This window comes from Medicago truncatula, chromosome 5, assembly GCF_003473485.1.
Source record: "Medicago truncatula cultivar Jemalong A17 chromosome 5, MtrunA17r5.0-ANR, whole genome shotgun sequence".
Taxonomy (NCBI): Eukaryota; Viridiplantae; Streptophyta; class Magnoliopsida; order Fabales; family Fabaceae; genus Medicago; species Medicago truncatula.
The window spans coordinates 23670256-23690387 of NC_053046.1; the positions used below are offsets into that span (position 1 = coordinate 23670256).

The 20132-nt window shown below is 34.7% G+C and overlaps 1 protein-coding gene and 1 non-coding gene across 4 annotated transcripts; both read right to left on the minus strand.

The window, feature by feature from the left end:
- Positions 1–4905: 4905 nt before the first annotated feature.
- On the minus strand, positions 4906–9425 carry LOC25479887 (methyl-CpG-binding domain protein 4-like protein). Of its 3 annotated transcripts, none has more exons than XM_013587682.3 (4): positions 9287–9425; positions 8406–8944; positions 6958–7154; positions 4906–5221 (listed from the first exon to the last, which is right to left on the minus strand). In XM_013587682.3, exons 2-4 carry the CDS (start codon positions 8937–8939, stop codon positions 5110–5112), a joined length of 843 nt encoding a protein of 280 aa, XP_013443136.2. In that variant the 5' UTR covers positions 8940–8944; positions 9287–9425; the 3' UTR covers positions 4906–5109. The 3 variants fall into 3 exon arrangements, with proteins under 3 accessions (XP_013443136.2, XP_024630440.2, XP_024630441.2); XM_024774672.2 differs by having other exon boundaries at positions 8406–8959; XM_024774673.2 differs by having other exon boundaries at positions 9292–9424.
- Positions 9426–19694: 10269 nt separating this feature from the next.
- Positions 19695–19801, minus strand: LOC120580771 (small nucleolar RNA R71). The gene has a single exon (XR_005646529.1). It is a non-coding gene; the product is annotated as a small nucleolar RNA R71 (small nucleolar RNA).
- Positions 19802–20132: the final 331 nt, after the last annotated feature.

A 20132-nucleotide genomic window follows, 5' to 3' on the forward strand; every position in this document is an offset into this window, starting at 1 on the left:
TTGAATGTTTGAACATATGCTCGCTCCTGGTTGAATCTGCAGTCATCAAATCAATTTGTTCTTCCATATACTTAAGCTGAGAGCTAAGTCTTGACACTTCATCATTGAGTTCTAAGATATAAGATATATTGTCAAATCTTTCGTCCTGCAGTTGAGCAATTTCTTTTACCTGTTCTTCAACCTTTTGAGTTAACTCAGTATTCATTGTGGTCAGGTCATTGTAGGATAAGGCAAGCTCATCATAAGTCATCTCCTCTTCCCAAGACTCAATGTCTGAAATAATTCTACCAGTTAAGGCGGAAATATGATTTGCAGATTCAGCTTTTACTTCATCATATGGGTCATCCCCATTTGACAATGAGATAGCTAGACTTTTCTTTTGTTTCTTCAGAAAAGTAGCACATTTTGTACTGATATGGCCATATCCTTCACATTCATGACATTGAACACCTTTGTATTGACAGTTCTTCTCATCAGACCTTACCATCTTCTCTTTACTGAGTTGATTTTCAATGTTGGGTCGAATGTTCAGACCATTGGGTCTGGACCTTCTATCAAATTGTTTGAAGATTTTCTTGAACTCTCTTCCAAGAAGAGCCAGAGACTCTGTCATGTCTTCATCATCTTCTTGATTTACTTGTAACTCATCAAGCTTTACACTAGATGCAAAAGCAATCCCTTTTCCTTTCTTATCATTCTTACTACTGACAGCTATTTCAAAATTTTGCAAGGATCCTATCAGTTCATCAACCTTTAAACTTGAAATATCCTCAGCCTCTTCAAGAGTAGTAACTTTCATATCAAACCTCATAGGTAGAGATCTGAGAATTTTTCTAACTAGTTTTTCATCAGAAATTTTCTCTCCAAGAGACTCAAAGGAATTTGCAATATCAAGAATATTTAGAGGATAATCTTGAATACTTTCATCTTCCAACATTCTCAAGTTCTCAAATTTTGTAGTAAGAAGTTGGAATTTAGCACTTTTTACCTTAGTGGTGCCTTCGTGTGCAGTCTTGAGAATCTCTCAGGCATCCTTAGCCATAGTACATTGCTTGATCAATCTAAACATGTTCTTGTCAACACCATTGAACATAGCATTCTAAGCTTTGGAGTTTCCAAGAGCCAATTCATCTTTAGCAGCAGTCCATTCTTCTTCTGGCTTCAAAACATCAGTCCTGTTACCATCTTCATCAAGTGTCACAGGATGTTCTCAACCTTTCAGACCTGCTTTCCATGTTCTGCTGTCAATTGACTTAAGGAAAGCACTCATACGAGATTTCCAATAGTCATAGTTAGAACCATCCAACAGAGGAGGTCTGTTCACAAATCCACCTTCCTTGTCCATAGCGCTGGAAAAAAAACTTCCCTGGAGCTCACCCTAAAACAGGCAGGGTGTCTGCTCTGATGTCAATTGAAATTTTACCGCACTTGTTTTAATACGTTATGTATGATGTTTCAGCGATTGCAATGTTACGATTAATGTTTCAACATCACTCGATAAACAGAAATAAAAACAAGAAAGTAAATGACAGGAAAGTAAATAACACAATGAGTTTGTTGAACCAGTTCGGTGACAAAACACACATACTCTAGGGGCTACCAAGTCAGGAAGGAAATCCACTAGTGTAGTCCTTATTCAATAGCTCTCAGCAAACTCCTCGTTTACACTATATGACCTAGGACCTACCCGTATAGACTTCAACCTAGGAACTCCTAGATTTGAGATCCCATCTCACTATCCTAATGAACAGTCACTGCCCTAATGACCTATCAGACCTAAACCGAAACAAAATAGAAGTTACCTTCCAACAAACAACTAACACCGTGTTTCACAACTTTGGTATAGTACAAAGAGTAATCAATACTCACACACAGTTCTAACAAGTATCACAGACGTTACAAGAAGAACACACAAATAGATTCTAAACTTTCATCACAAACGATACAAAAACAGAATACATGAAGACTCAAACCCTAATAATCTAAACTTTTAGAATGACGGTTTGAATGAACAATTAGGTCTTGAAGTCTTCCTTATATACTGAAGCAGCTTGGGCTAAATAATTCGTTGGGCTTCAGTAACAATGCATATTGGTTCAGCTTAATCTGCAAAACAAGAATCAGAAACAAATCTGGAAAGTCCTAAAATGTTAGAACATTTATAGGATCGTTCCAAACAAAATTAAATATTTCCTAAAATATAAAATACACTTTAGAAATATTCCACAATTGATTCTTAGATGATATGCGCGTTGCTTGATCAATAAGTTAAGGAAATCTTGTTTCCTTAAACAATAAAGGGCGCGCGTACAAACAGGCGAGAACTCAGACACACTAAACCGTTCCAGGATGTTGAAGCATCGCATCTAACATCTTCCAGAGACGCCTAAACACATGTTGAAACTTTGGTTCCAACTTACAGAACAGGGATATTTGTTTTAGCAACAATACAGCCAATACAAATACCCAACAAACACGCTAGATGTTGCATCTTTCGACCTTATCATATTAAGGGGATCTTCAAAAGTCATAGGTTTTTTTCCGCCTTGCACTTGACCCACATTTATTTTAGGAACAAAATCATGTTTGAGTTTTTTTACGGGGTCACTTTTGGAGATAATCTTCTCAAGAGCTTCTTTATTGACAAGATTTTTTTTACAGTGATCAAGAGAATGGCCAATAGAGTTGCAATTGAAACAATAGTATGGAGGCTTTTCATACTCAATCTCAATTTCAAAAGAATAATTTTCTCTTTCAACCCACAAAGAGTTGGGAAGAAAACCAGCCATATCAACATCAACCAGCACACATGCATAATGTCCAAAAGCATGATTTTTAGTATTCTCATCAATTGTTATAAGCGTATCAGTAGCCCCAGCAATCTCAAATAAATTTAAAAGTTGCCAATACTCTAGAGGAAGATAATAAAAACGGACCCATACCTGACTATGAGTTTGTTTTTGGCTGGAAGAAATAAATTCTGGAGACCAACGAGAAAGCCGTAGCAATCCCGGTTTCAAGTTCCAAGCACCATTTGACCATATATTTCTAAGATCATCCGCACAAGAGAAACAAAATTAAAAAAGTCCCCGGCCTAGAGGAATCATCTTCCACTGATTGAGAGGTTTCCATGACAGCAAGAGTTTCTTGTGAAATGAAATCATTGCATGACTAATCAAATTTTATCCATTTTTCTTCCCTAAAAAAATCCATCTATTTTTATATATCATTGCATCACTTATCATGTTCACGCAGTCGGGACATATGTGGTTGTTTGATCAAGATCGAACGGACCAAAAATTGCATACTTTAATTTTAATATGGACTAAGCATAACCATTGAGTAGAAACACTGGAAGATTGAAAATTCATCTAGGATATGGCAAAATGGGTTGGTTCTACATCAAATGTTGAATGTTTGGGTGAGTTCGCATGGAAACAATTTCGAGTAACCCTTTTTTAGTTAGTATAAGCACAAAAATACTTATGTGAAAAATGAACTTCCATCAAAAGCACGAGGAATGACACAAACCATTTTTTTAACTCCTCTTCATCTTCGTGCCATTAGCTTCTTTTTTTGTTATCAAATGAAACTAATAAAATTGGTATGCACTTTTCCCCCTAAAACTTTTTGTCTTCGCTAATTAATGGATAAAACTTTTCGACTTAGTGAAATCATACACCGTCTAAGTTATAATATAAAAAGATATCGATCCCACATGGACTAGGGGGCTATAGCTCTCTATAGCTTTTTAGTAGAAAACTTGTTTGCAAGAAAATAAAAGTAATTTATTTGTCGCTACAATAAAGTAAAAGTTAAAATTTTTGGAAAATAGTTTAAAATATATATAAAATTCTCAAAGTTAAAAATGTAGTTAAAACAAAGCTTCGTTTATGACAGAGTTTTACTATGATCTCATCTGAGCTCAACTCGATAAGAATTAGTTCAGTTCAAAATTCGACTCAAGTTCGATACAAGGTCAACCACTGCAAGTTGTATGATTTGGTCATTTTACCTATGAGTTGTCCTTATCTTATCCTACCTACTCCAAACATATTCCCTTATATTCCTCGTATTCCAATCATTTGCGCCAACTCATAATTCTTACTACTTAAGCAATGGCCAGAAGTGATCCCATGGGTTTGTACCAATAGTACGACCGACTAACGATCCAGGGTGCTGCATCATTCCATATCTTCAGTGAAGCAATCCTAATCCACACTGCAACTTCCCATATATCTACAGAGCCATTCATCATCATGTATCATCAAACTTCCACAACAAGCATTACTAGTTCAAATTGATTAATTAACACTAAAAACTAATTAAAACTATAAAATCCTAATCCTTTTTGTGGGAAATATCCGAGACTTTATGGGATGCTAATAATAAAGAGGCAACGGTGGAGGAGGTTAAGGGGGTTAATGGAGGAAAGGATGTTTGTGAGTTAGTGTGGCGGTGGCCTCTTTTTGTGTGGGAGGAGGAACTTCTAATTAGCTTGATGGAGGATTTGGAGGGGCATAGGTGGGATAACTATGAAGATATGTGGGGTTGGAAATTGAAGGGGGATGGGGGCTTTTCGGTTAAGTCTTCTTGCTACTTAAAGCTTGAAAATATGTGGATGAAAAGATGCTGAATCTAATACAGAAAAGGATGATGGATAAATGTTTTCATGATAAACAATATTTCTAGAAACAAATATTTGTTTTCTTAGAACATCATATACAACAGCACCTTTCATGTATTGATGATGTCCCAAATATACACATTTTTGGGCTCTAATATCTCAAATTTGGATCTACCTGCTAGAATAGTGGAAATATTTAGGACTATACAACATGTAAAATAGCATAGGACAACAAATATTTAGGAATGGCTGATTGCATCATGAGGGCTGCACAAATCTTCAAGGTGAAACTCAGTTCCATTATCACTTCACATCATTTTAATTCTTCTAAAGCCGTAAAATCCAAGACCTTGGTTTTTACCTCAGTTTTATGTTTTAACAAGATAGCCTAAGTAAATTGTTAATAATCATCAACTATGGTTAGAACATACTTGTAACCATGAAATGAAGGAAGATAATTATATATAATTAACAATCTAAGTTTATGGATGTCTTTCATGAAGGAAATTCCAATATTCATTCAGCTTATAATCGTCTGGCACAACTTCATCCCACTTGCCTGTACAAAACATAGCATATCCATCCGCCGCATACCTAATTAAAAGAGATAACCAATATTAATCAATGTAAAGAAAAGATAAATACAGTTAGAGTTTTTAAAAAGGCTTAGTTAGATTTTTGGTTGTTGTAGCTTGAGTTAAATGCAATTTTGGCCCCTCGGGTTTTTTTCCGAGCAACTTAGTCCCTATATCTTAAAAATTAAAGAAATATGGTCCTACCATCAGTTGTATTTCACATAAAGTTTAAAAGTAAGAAATTCGAAAACTTTTGTAGATATAGAGAGAGTGAGCAAACCATGTTCGCTTGTCTCCGAACAAACTTAACCTCAAAAGTTAAAATTTAAAGATAGAACATGTCTAATACTAACAACAACTCTGCTAAACTCAGAAATGTCATCTCTATATCAGCACAGATAAAACAGATAGCATTACTCGGAACATGTAAATTAGTCAAAAAAAAGTCACGCTATTAATTCCCAGTTCTTGCACCCAGCAGACAGCTTTCAGCAACGTAGAAGTCTCACATTCTGGAACACTAAATTCAGGCTGGCACCAACCTGTAAGAACCTTAACAAACATCTAAATCAGCCCTTCATTACAGAAACATGTGTTTGAGGTTCCAAACTCACAGTCGCGTCTTCTTCGCGCACACACGTCCAATAACGCAGCTCCAACTGTGTCAAAATTCTGCAGACGGTTCTGAATGTATTGCGACAAACCTGCAATACTCCAACACTCAATACTAGTCGCACATTGGAAGAAAACATGCCAATCATTCTCTAAATAATCTTGGTACAACTCACAGTGGTTCGGACAAGAGAATGCCGTTCCTGCAACCTTTCTCCCGTCGGTAAGCATTTTATCCAAATCTTCCAGATAAGAATACAGATTTGATGAGGGACATGGACCTTCCACGACCTCTGTCACTCCCCTTGCACAGAGCGTTTCTTCTCATACGACATTTCTTGCATTGCAAATCTGCAGCCTGACCTCACTGTGTATTTACCATGTAATTCTTCATTCCATATCACCATGTCATCTTGATCTTCCAAAAATAAAGAGATAGATGTAATAGCTTCAGTCATGGCAGTAGAAATAATAAAATCCTTAATTTTAGGTACATTCCATCTCCTCTCTCCAGGAACCATCAAATCTCCTATTGCCATGTTATGAACTTCGTGACATTGTGGGGATTGCGCCAACTTAGAATGATTCAAACACAACCAAGGGTCTTGCATGACCTTCACCTTTATACATTCCCGATCCGCCATTTCACCTTCAACCTTCTAGTAACGAAACTATCCAGCTTGCATAGCATATTCCACCCTTGGTTGGCTAACATGACTACTAAGTTGAACGTATTCAAGTCACGAAAACCTATCCCTGTCTTAGCTTTGGGACACGATAGTCTCTCCTAAGCCAACCACTGAATTCCTTTGCTCCAATTACCTCCTCCCCGCCAAAAAGCATTAAGCATCTTCTCCACTAAAATGGTTTTTTTGTTTTTTACTTTTAGTTAAATTTTAAGTGAAAAAATGTTTAAAGCAATTTAAACAATTCAAATTGTAAACTTTTCAATTGATTTTAAGAATTTGAGGGTTTTAAACAAATGAAAAGGGATGAAGGGACTAAAATCACTAAAAAACACTAAAGGGACCAAAGTTACACATAGCATAAACTACTAGAGGGTCTAAAATTATAATTTAGCCTAAAAGTAACTTGTTAAAAGTGAAAATTTGACATAAAATATGTTAATAAAAGAGCACATACTTGCCGACACCGTGCAGTTCAGTAACATAGGTCCAAGTCTCAGTTAAGTATTCACGAGAAAAGCGTTGCAAACTTCTTGACCTTTTCACTTGAAAACCTAATGTCTTTATTACCTCTTCTATTTCCTCTCTTTTTACTTGCATACAAGTTTCTGCGTCTGGACATAACTCGAAAAAGTTATCTAAAACTTGTTTTGTCTGCATTTTGCAAAATAAGAAGCTAACTCAAAATAGGATATACAAAAGCAGCAAAGCAACACAAAGACAAGATGTTTTAACAAAAGCAAAAATGCAACAGTTGTCAATGACACGCAAGATGTTGGGACATAAATTTACCAGTTTCCTAATTTAACATATTCTCAAACCATGCATCCACCTCATTTGACATTACTCAAATCATGTCATGATTGAATAAAATATCAGCACTCTTTTGAGACATTCATAGATTATAGATAAAGTCACTCAAAAAAATTGCAAATGGTACATTCTAATAACATCTGAAAAGAAATAAAGCCATCAACAAGCTTGTAATAGAAGCAACAACAGGAAGATGGAAATAACATGTTTAAACTGATAAAAAAAACATCCGCAAAAGCATACCTTCAACAGAAATTGTGTAACTTATTTCCTCCCCTTGAGTATATTCTTTTATTAGTGTGTGATCATGTATAGGACAGTTATGGTTATGTGTGGTACATTAACATTAGAACCAAGTTCTTACTAAAAATTTCATTAATTGTACACTGCCACTATATCAAAAACTGAACAGTTTTTGAAATTCTAGGCACTAATTGGTAACTACATATCAAGAGTCTGCTAAAATCCTAACATATTTACTGCTAAAATCCTTATACATTATCCCTTCTTTATTTCTAAATTACTAATTTAGAATTAATTTTTTACAGAACTACAGGAAGGTTATCATGTGTATGAGTCCAAACAGAATATTGCAGACCGGAATTCACGTTCAATTACAAGTCTTTAAAACAGAGAAAAAGGTAGCCAATGTTCTTCTTTACGATGAATTCAAAATGACTCTCAAAAGGGTTTTTATGTTAACTTCTGTGTTCTAATTCACATATATTGGGAGTAAGGGCCGGCGAGACTATTTTGTGCGGCATGTTTGTATATCAAGAGGTTTGTGAGTAATTCAGGAGGTTTTAGAAGAGAAGGAAACACACAACAGGTTTGCATCTCTTTCAACATGTGGTCATCAACAAGCTACTAACAGAAGCAGCAGTTCAGCTCCAAATTCTTAATCATAATTTCCTAAGCAAGACCTCAAGAGGATAAATTTCAAATATGACATTATGGCAATACGATCCGAAGATAATTAACAGATTAGAAAGCTATAATATCATAATAAGGTCAGGACGAACAGAAAAACATTAGCATAAAATATAAGGGATGTGATAAAGAAAAACTAAAGAAATACTTCGATGAATGTACCTGTTTTCCTAGAGTGCGGTTCAATAGCATACATATAACTATCACTCTCCATGGATCGTGGAAATGATGCTCTTGAAGGAGAGGGAATTCAAAACCAGAAGGTGGAGGCACCCAGTTATTATCAAGTGTTTTCCTTTTGTAAGCCTCCCTGCATCTATCAGCCTTAAGAAAAGGTTTAGTTTTTCTTTTCGATTTCCTAGGCTTTTCAACTTTCGGCCTCTTTCGAGAGTCTTTGGGAATCTTAGGAGGAAGAGGATATGAATCCGTTCCTTCATGTTCTCTCTTGTTAACACACTCTCTTGACACTTTTTCACTCTGATACCTATACAGATCTAAATCTTCAATGCTCTTCGTAGAACGAGACACGACCCTCTGTGGAATATGCTCCACTTTACACTCTTCGACTTTATGAAAAAAACGAGACAGGACCCTAACTTTACACTCTTGTTCAACTTCAATCTTTCTAAGATGATTTCCCTTACACGCACACTTGCTGAAAGGATTGTCGACATTCAAGTAATGCTTACTTTCCATTCTCCCTGTGTAACAGAAAACTAAAAAAAAAAATTACCCAACAGGTAAATAGAGGCCGAGCTCAGTAGCATCGACATTTCTGATCGAACATAAAAATTACATTGAATTATATCATTTTCTCAAATTATTATCGATGTTGGTGTGGGTGCTTGATAGGGTTATACACATTGAAAATAAGGAAGAAATAACACCGACATTTCTGATCGAAAACGTGTCAGTGTCACGTACAAACATACTAATTACATTAAATAAGTTATTTCGTATCAGTGTTTGATAAATGGGTCGGAAATGTAATAACTGAAGAAGGGATAAAAATAGAAAGAAAAACATCAGAGAGAAATCACTACCTGACCTGACCACCACCGGAAAGTTCCTGTCACCACCGGTCACCGAAAAGCATGGAGAGAGAGAGAGAGAGAGAGAGAGAGAGAGAGAGCGCCAGTGACGAGAATGGGTCGGAAATGAAAAAGTGTAAATATGACCTTACTGCCGTACTCACCCATTTGTTTTCTTAATTAAACTTTATTATTTTTCCCTTCAAAAAAAAAAACTTTTGGAATTTTTATTAATTATTTTTTCCCTTTGTTGCTAAAATGAACTTTTAATATCTAGCATGTCACACTACTATATCAAAATTTCTTAAATAGAATGTAAAAAAATTTATTTATTAAACATCCAATAAAATCATCATTTAATCAGCAGCGGAATATTATCATCAAATATCAACAACTATCTAAAACTCCAAAGCAATATCTTGGCATAAAGCCTCAACAACATAATCAACCAACATAGGGCCATAACATCAAGTTCCAAAAATTGATACATAGGAAAGAAAACAATAATAATGATAATTCTCATCCCACGTATCAGAGCCCTAGACACGACACTTGAGCCACCACCGACTACTCAGGATCACCTGCAAGTTACCCATAGGAAGGGCAACATTTTCAAGCAGAAGGGGTGAGATTCACAACAATAAAATATAGATATTAAAATCTTCAATTGAATCTAACACCCTATAAACATCAATTTATCATCTTGTAAATATAAATATATATTTCACAAGCAACAACGGCATCTCATCAAATCAATCCATCATAATATGTATATAAATATATATCCATCAACAATATCATCATCATTAATATGTCAACTACAACCAGCGACCAAGACTCATGCATGACATGACGACACCACTAAGACTCCTCAAATATGCGACTATGCATCTGGTACCAAACAGGACCGAAGCCCTCACCGCTTTTGAATGGTTAAAGCATTCATCAGGACCGAAGCCCTCACTGCTGTGAACAACTAGTGCTCCAGGACATGAGTCCTCTCCGCTGTTTATGCATATGCAATGGACCCACTCGTGATATCTACATACAACATGACCATGCATACATCCTTCATATGACTCCACTTATACAACATGTATGATTCAATAATTACAACATACATTACAACCATCAACCACAACATCAAACAATGATCCAACAATCCAGAATAATGCATAATTAAATATAACTATGTTCAAAACAACAACATCAATCATCACCATTCATACAATAACAATCAGCATGCAAAATTAGTAACTCGCCTCGCGAGCACATCTACTCGCTATGACGAGCTCACAAAACAGGTTACTCGCCATGGCGAGTTCAAGGCGAACTCGAGGCGAGCGAAATTAAGGTACTCTCGGGAGTTTTGACATTTTTCTCACTCAAACCTCAATTCTAAGCTCCCTATTCATCTTTTTAACCTAAAACTTGCTCCAGTCATCATTAAAATCATTTAGGCACATTATACTATCCCAAAAACATCTTATAACAACAATTTGAAAATTAAGTTTTGAACTGGGTTACTCGCCACGGCGAGTTGGTCTGCTCGCGAGGCGAGCTATGAAGTTGCTCACTCGCCATGGCGAGCAAGGCTACTCGCGAGGCAAGCGATGAACTTTTGTGCGGGCAGAAAACTGGTTTTTCCCCAAAATCCCATTTCTCTCCAATTCACTCCCCAAATTGGTTTACAGATGTGAATTAACTTGCTATATGCATTCAGAACCTATTTCTAACCTCAGAACAACAATCCTCACACTCAAAATCCATTAATTCACCAAGAACATAAATTCTCAATTCCAACATAAAACCTGTTAAACTCAAAATCAGAATTAACATCTATACTACTGAAGTAAACCTCATCCTTACCTTAGAAATTGCAGACAAATGCACAGCAAAAATGGTTCCTTGGCCTAACTTGCTCTTCTCTCCCTTTTCTCCCAACTTGACAGTTCTACGTACAATGCTTTCTAACTTCTCTTTTTCCTAACTTCCCATTTACTTAACTCCCCTTTATTTTCATATAACTCCCCCCTTAATTCTAATAAATTCTATTAACTCCCCAAACACCAAAGTAATTAATATTTCTCACTAATCCAATTATTATGAAAATAGACTATATAATAAATATATATCACACCATATAAATTACCAAAATTATTTAAAATCATATAATAGACTCTAAATAAATCAAAATAAATAAAACAACAATTAGAGTGTTATAGAGGGGAGAGGAAAAGAGAGAGTAAGAGAGAAGAAGAGATAGTACAATCTTAAAAGAAAAAAAAACAGTCCTAAGAAATCTCATGTTTTCATGAAAGACTTTTTCTTGTTAAAATTTCACTAGAAAAACCCACAAAATCCATCAAAATTTGATTTATTAAACAATCCTTTGAAATTTGAATGATTTTGAATACCACTAGACTTTTTTTAAGTGATTAAGAGTCTTGATTGAGTACCACAAGACTTTTTTTAAATGACAAAGAATCTTGATTGAATAACACAAGACTTTTTTTAAATTGGAAAGTGTGTTGATTGAATATCAGAAGACTTTTTCATGATAAAAAAGTCTTTTAAAATCCCTTAGAATCATGATCCAATACACCCCCTTAAATTTTACTTTTCAAGAGAGGAGAGTGTATATTTTAACATAAGAGGGGAGAGAAGTGTAATTCAAGTATCTTTGAAACGAGAGAAGTGTAATTTACTCTTATACATAAGATATGATTCGTGTTCAAACTTGATCTATTTGAGATTCTTCTTTGTATAGTCATGTTTTCCTTTTGTAGATATTATTATTATGATCTTTGAGATGTAGTGATGTTTCATTAGTCTATTTAGATGCCTATTCATTAATTTTGTTTATAAATCATAAATATGATATGATTTCGATTCAATCTTGATCCTATGGCTTCTTTATGCTGACAAAAGTATTATTACAACTAAAAGTGGCCTCTTCATAGCCTTTTAAAAGTGGTGAGATAACTTGTCAACAACTTGCAATGTTTTCTAGTCCCCTTGAAGTTATTCTTTGGTCTAATGTGGAACAATAAATGTATTGTTACCTTCTCTATGGCCTCAGAAAATTTGATATTATAGACAATATTATAGATTCTTCTTTGAAGATATTATTATTGTGATCTAATTGAGATGTGGTTCTGTTTGATTTGTGGATTTAGATGCCTATTCAATCTTGTTTATAAGTATGATATGAGTTATATTCACCACCACTGTTTGCTCTAAAACAAATAGATTATTTTAGGTAATCAGTGATATTTGATTCACTATCATTGATTTTTAGGAAAATTGGTGATTCAATTCTTCTTGAAAGTCGATGCTGATTTTAAAGAAGCAATTGATGATGATGTCTTGAAAGTCATTAATAGTACAAATGTAGATTTTGTTTACATTAACGAACGTGTCAGCATCGAAGTTCGTGTTGTGTTTGGCATCTGTGTAACATCCCGTTAACCCAACAATATAAATATAATAATAAATCAGAGTTTAACACCAAAACGGACATGTTACACTGCTATTTTAAAATTTTTAAATAGAATAAAATATTTCCTCCGTCCCAAATTGTATGACGTTTTGGGCATTTCACACATATTAAGAAATGTAATTAATATTGTGTGGAAAAGAGATATTATGAGTTGTTTTACAAAATTATCCTTAATAAATGATATGGGAAAGATAAATAAAAGAATTGAAAAAAGAAAGAGTAATAAATAGTTAAGGATATAATAGGAAAAGTAACATTAATGTTTCATTGGTATTCTAAAGTGACATACAATTTGGGACAAATATTTTTTCTAAAGTGACATACAATTTGGGACGGAGGGAGTACTATTTAATAAACATCAACTTTATTACTTTCACCAAAACCTTGCAGCGGAATATTTTTCAATAATAAATAACATCAACATCAATGTTTAATTCTCCAAATAATAATCCTGGCATAAAAGCCTCAACAAATTATTCATCAAAAGTTATTTCAAACAACTAAATGAGGGATCCACAACATGTTCCAAAATATGATACATAAGGAATGAAAATTAAACAACTATTTCCCATCCCGTTACGTATTAGAGCCCTAGACACTTGAGTCATCATCTACTACTCTGGATTACTTGCAAGTTACCCATAGGAAGGGCAACATTTCCAAGCAGAAGGGGTGAGATTCACAAACAATAATAATAGATATATAATTCATCAATTGAATCTAACACCCTAAATATCATCAACATTTCAATATATATATATATATATATATATATATATATATATATATATATATATATATATATATTTCATGATCACATCATTAACAACATATTCAACTTCAATCAATAGCATGAAAGTACTACTCCATCATCAACAACGACTCATGCAATGACATGACAACACCACTAAGACTCCTCAACAAATGCGACTATGCATGTGGTACCATTTTACAGGGCAGAAGCCCTCCCCGAATTTGAATGGTTAAGCAACTCGAATGGACTACTAATGGTCCAACTCATTTTATTTTTCTGCTTTTGTTTCAGCACCTTTTTGATGTACTTTATTTTTATGTTCGAACAATTTTATTGCTTTGTTTAATTTTAAATTAGTTTATTCCCCCGTTTAATTGTTCTTGCAATTGTCTATTGATGAATTTGCCTGTTTAATTGACTTTTATCAGTTTAGTAACAAATGTTTGTTCAAGTGGTATTCCAAAAGTTCAAAAGGAGGAGTGACTTGTGATTCAAAGGCGAAGTGTACGGCAGTCAAGATAGGTAATCACAAATCCAAGATATCATAACTGTAAGGTTCATGGCCATATTTTTTTTTCAATTTACTTCTAAGAGTGTTCCATGCATTTACATTTCTAGAACTTGCAATTTTTCTCTACTGTCGATTGATCTTTGTCATTAGCACACTGAGGCAAAAGTGTTTGGTCCTGTGAGCCTTTTTGAAGCCTACCATGTTTATATTTGAATAATTATCCTTTCTTTAGCCAAATTGACCCGGTAGGTTTAAAAAAATTTGTTCGGTGACAAACTACATTACAAGCTTAGAGACTTTTAAGATTTATCCCTTTATGTTTTTCTGAGTTAGGCATTGTAGAATGTTGCTAAAAATTTAAGTTTGGGGTTGCTATTGGAATATGCAACCAATTAAGTTTGGGGTGGGGGTACTAGAGATTAGAAAAGAGAAAGAACATTATCATGAAAACAAATAGGGTTAATAGTGTTTTTCACCCCTGTAATATATGTCATTTCCGGTTTTCGCCCCTATAAAATCTTCGGTTTGATTTGCACCCTGGTAAAATTTTTATTTTCCGGAAACACTCAGAAACCAAAATTTCTTGAAAAAAAATCTGAAAATGGCCTATTAGGGGCATTTTCCGGAAATTTTTTTTACGAGGGTGCAAATCAAACCGAAAATTTTATAGGGGCGAAAACCGAAAACGACATATATTACAGGGGTGAAAAGCACTATAACCCAAACAAATATGCCAAAATGGTGTATTAAAAAAAAAAAAGAATGAAAAAGGGACAAAACATTGAAAATCCGAGTAATTTAAAACTCGATTGTCCCAATTGTTGAATAAATCTCTAGTACCCTTGCAAGAATTGTTGTTCCAAAAGGTGAATGAAGGATGAATTGAAATTTTGTGTTTAACTTCCGTAGGAATGCCTAACTCAATTGTTGTGTAGCCTACTTATCCAAATATTATCCCACCTTCACCTAAGTCCCGTTATAACCCTTTAAGACCTCAATGTGTGCATTGACGTTTAGAAACTTTTCAAGCGTATGGTAATATGTAGATTGCATGTCGACTGTGTGTGAACCCTTTCCTATTGTTGCGTGGAGTTGTGAATTGGTGGTTGCTAATAAGTCAAACTAGCTCATCTTTAGCTAGTAAGGTGTTGAACTTTTGGGTACTATCGCTTGATCAGGTAATTGTTATTTTATTGTCGATTGGAGTTCACAAGGCCACTTATGCAGCAAAAAGAACAGAAAAACTGAAGAAATGCAAAGAAGCAAAACATGTCATGATTTGGTAAAAACGTGACACGATTTTATAAGACCAAAAATGTAACATCCCGATTTTTCGCTAGATTTATTTTTAATTAATTATTATGTGATTATTTGAGCTTGTGTGTATTTAATTGTCATTGGGTGCATTTAAATGGATTACCGTATTAGAAGGGTATTTTTGTCATTTTGCGGGTAAGGGTTAAATGGTAATTTTGGTGAGAATTATTTTTAATGTTTAGTGAGAACCATTATTTTACCAAGTGACTAGTGCAGTGATTAGTTTTTACCGTTTAGTGACCGTTGATTATATTTTACCATTGTTGGTAATTACCGTTGAGTGTATAGAAACTTTTTAGAATTATGTTAGAATGGGTTAAGCCCATTAGGGTCTAGAATTGAGCCCAATTGAGTGGGAACACACCTAAACCTAACTTGGAGAGAAATTCATTCATTCCTTTTTCATTTTCACAAAGTTAGAGAGAGGTAGAGAGAGAAAGTGAGAGAAAGGAAGAACAAGGGTTAGAGAAAGGGAGAAACTTGAAGATTGAAGGATTTAGGAGCTAAAGTGAAGCCTAGGTTTGGATTAATCATTACCTAAGGTAAGGGGGTTAGTCTTCTTCATAATCATGATTGTTTTGTTTGCAATTTTCCTTGTTGTATGAAATGGGTTTGATTGAAATGAGTTGATAATTGTTGTTAAAATTCGTGCTCTTGTTTTGGTGATAAGTTTGAGTATGTTAATTGAATGATAAATGAATTGTTGATGATGAAATTGCAAGTTCATGATGTATGAAAATGGGTAGTTTGTAAATTATGCTCAATTAGTGAATTATGCATGGTTGTTGATGAATTGTGATAAGTTTCATGATCAATAGATGTTGTTGTTGATAAGTGATGTTATGGATGCTAATTCATGGTTTGGGTATGCATGATTCATAATTTGTTGTTGTGAAATAAGTTGTTGTTGTTGGTTTGGTGAAAATGGATACTTATGTGTTTTGCTCAATTGTTGGATTGTGATATTGTGTTGTTGAATTATGATTGAATTCATGTCTAAATGAAGTGTTGTTGGAGTAGATATGTTGTTGTTGTTGAATGATAACATGGTTATTCCATTTTATGAAATAAGTTGTTTGTATTGGTGAAGTTGTGCTAGATGGTCATGTGAAGGACCAAAGTGAAATTTGATATACAAAGTTGTTGACTGAGTTGTCTATGTGGTTGGATGAGTTAAACGTGATGGAATTTCTGTTTTTAGGTTGTAGTTGTGATAGTCGAGTCGTTTTGGGAGAAAAACGAGAGTTTCGGGTGAAAATTCATTTGTTAACCGTTTTGGAAAATGAGTGTTGTGTAAGGCTTTGGAAAATGAATTTGGGAATGTTGAAACTTGAATTTTGCTGCACATTAAGATAGGGCTAAGTGTCATGAACACGTAGGTGAAAACGGCATCGAAAACGGATTAAAGGTTTGGTTTTTATGCGCGAAAATGTGAAAATTGGAAAATCTGATGTTGTCTGTCAGGCAGAAATTGGATTACGATTTTATTCATCGGGCTATGATTTTGTCCAGATTTTGGAGTGTTTCAGCTCGAAAAAAATCGTACTACGATGGGGAAAAATCGGACTACGATTTTGCCTGACTAGGAACTTTTAAAATGCAATTTTCTTTGATCCAATTGGTTCCAAACTTCTTCCTAAGTGTAGGGACTTTATCCTAATCATCTAGGGATGTTTTTATGGAAGAAATAGCTTTGTATTAAGGGCTTGGTGAGTCCTTGTGTTTTCTTGACTTTAATAAAACATTTATGATACGAATCTTTGCAAAACCTGAATTTAAGTGAGTTGGCCTATGAAACGTTGATGTATACACTACTACACTCATATGTGACTTGTGTATATACATGGTTGAGGTTCTAGAGTTTATTTATTTGGTTTTAGTTCATTTGTTCTAATCATGTAAAAGGTGATATTTCGGGTGGGAATGTGAAAAGTTGTGAAATAGGGTTTTTCATATGAACTTGAGTTGTTCTTGGATTAATGTTTAATGGTCCAGAGGCAACTTAAATTCATGAATGCATGATTGGTTAAGGTTGTTTGAGAACTCTCAACTTGTCTATGTTGTTTTGTCTTGCGAATTGTCAATGTTGGTCGTTTGCCACTTGACACGGTCTTTGGTCAAAAATGTTTCCTGAACCAATTGTCTTTTGAATTGTGGTGACTATATTCTTATATGGCTAAGTGAAGTTGTATGAATGAATGATTGTATGAGATATGATGATTATCATGAGATGTGTGTGCTATCTTACTTAGAATGTAAGAAATGCTTGAATTGGTGAAACTATATGTGATAATTGATGTTGAATAACTTTGTTGATTATTGATGATCATGTTGATGTGGTGATGATGAATGCTATGATTTAATTGTGTATAGACATATTTTCTTGATAATGCAAATGATGTGGAGATGATGATATTGGTGAATCCATATACATTGTTTATTATGATGTGGTGGGTGAATATATATATGATGTTGTGAATTGTTGGTGAGTCCATATACATTGTTTATTATGATATGGTATTGATTATGTAAGTGGTGATGAATTATTGGTGTGATTGCATAAATGCAAATACATGTTGGGTGATGATGGATATGTTTATATATTGATGAGTCATTTATTGTCTATTTTAATATGCTTTTTAGTTTAGTTTTATTTAGATTTTATATAATTTTATATTAGTATTATTTCCTTTTTAGGATAGTTTACTTTAAATTGCATTTTATTATATTTCAGGAAAGAATATTGGATGGATTGAGTCTTGGAGCAAAAGAAAGGGACTTGGAGCCGATTGGACACAAAAATATGAAGATTGAGAGACAAAATATGTCTCCCACAAGTCAGAAGCTTGGCACGGCCCGTGCTAGCCTTGGCACGGCCGTGCCACCCTCCAGAGTGTCTTTTGCTGCTTTTGCTTAGATTTTAAGCTACTCTATTTTTAGCCCAAATGTAATAGCTTAGATTTTAAGTCGATCAAATGCTATAAATAGAGTAGCCATCCATCACAAATATTCATCTTTACTTGGAATACAATAAGTGACAATTGCTTTTCTAATTAAAGTTCTTTTCTTTTCCTTTACTTTCTTGTCATTTACTTTTATGCTTTCTCTCTTCTCCCCCATGTCTACGATGAACATGAGTGAGTAGACTTCTCCTTGTCTTGGGATTGTTGGATAAGTCTAAATGACATAATCCTAATCAAACAAAGCTCTAAGCCTTAATCTTATGTAACCCTAATTTCTTATCTGAATTCGCCGCTTTAACATGGATCAACCATTATCAAACTGTGGAAACGAAAGTGGAGGGTTTGATAATTGTTTATCCATTATTCCAAATATCAATTCATAAAACGAAAGTGGAGCTTTGATATTCGAACAAGTGAATTCATACAAGGATTGCAAAGTCGGCGAAATAGGCTTTGCAATCTTTGAGACATATAGTTTCGATCTTCAAGGGAACTAATAACAATCAAGTCAGCGAAATAGGCTTGGTTGTTAGAGGAACCAAAATCTAATAGTAATCAAGTCAGCGAAATAGGCTTGGTTGCTAGAGGAACATAAGAGAAACTGTCTTGAGAAATTAGGTCTAACATAACATTATAAGCTTATAGTTTTGGTTTGAGAAGGACTTGTCATTTAGGGGAAACCAACGATCCCAAGGCTCTTTTTATTATTATTATCTTTCAAACACTTGAAAACCCCCAACTTACAATTCTCTTCTCTCTTCTAATCATCTCTAAAAAGTTAATTGAATTGAACTACTCCCTGTCGGAACGATACTCTTTTATACTACTTCGGTAAGACCGTGCACTTGCTGTTTTATCTCATCAAGTTTTTGGCGCCGCTGCCGGGGAGTAAACTAATTTGATTAACTCTTTCTTTGTGATTAGAACTCTTTTCTCTCCCCTCTTCTTCCCTTCTTCTCTCTTTTCCTACACTTGACTTTTTGGGTAGCTTAAAGATAATAGATAACATGGCTGAGGAACGCACTCTTAAGGAGTATTTGATCCCTTCTTCGGATGAGCCATGCACTATTATAGTTTACCCAACGGTTCAAGGTAGCAACTTCAAAATAAAACCTGCACTACTAATTCTAGTACAACAAAACCAGTTCTCTGGATCACCTTCCGAAGATCCAAATTTACATATCTCAACCTTTTGGAGACTTAGTGTAACTTGCAAAGACGACCAAGAAACCGTCAAGCTACATCTCTTCCCTTTTTCTCTAAAAGATAGGGCCAGCAATTGGTTCAACTCTTTGAAGCCCGGTTCCATCACCTCATGGGACCAACTAAGGCGAGAATTTCTTTGCCGTTTCTTTCCCCCACCTAAAACCGCCCAACTTAGGGGAAAGCTTTACCAATTTACTCAAAAGAACAGGGAATCTCTTTTCGATGTGTGGGAGCGTTTTAAAGAAATACTTAGACGTTGTCCCCATCACGGTCTAGAAAAATGGTTAATCATCCACACCTTTTATAATGGTCTAACATCTAGCACTAAATTGACTATTGATGCAGCTGCAGGTGGTGCCCTAATGAACAAAGACTTCACGACAGCTTACGCGTTGATTGAGGACATGGCTCTAAACCTTTTCCAATGGATAGAAGAAAAACCAATCATCAATCCTTCACCCTCTAAAAAAGAGGCAGGTATGGATGAAACCTCTTCCATTGACTATCTATCCACCAAGGTGAATGCGTTATCTCAAAGACTTGATCGCATGAGCACTGGTGCTGGCACACCTACCTTCTCACCTCCTTGTGAAGCATGTGGCCTA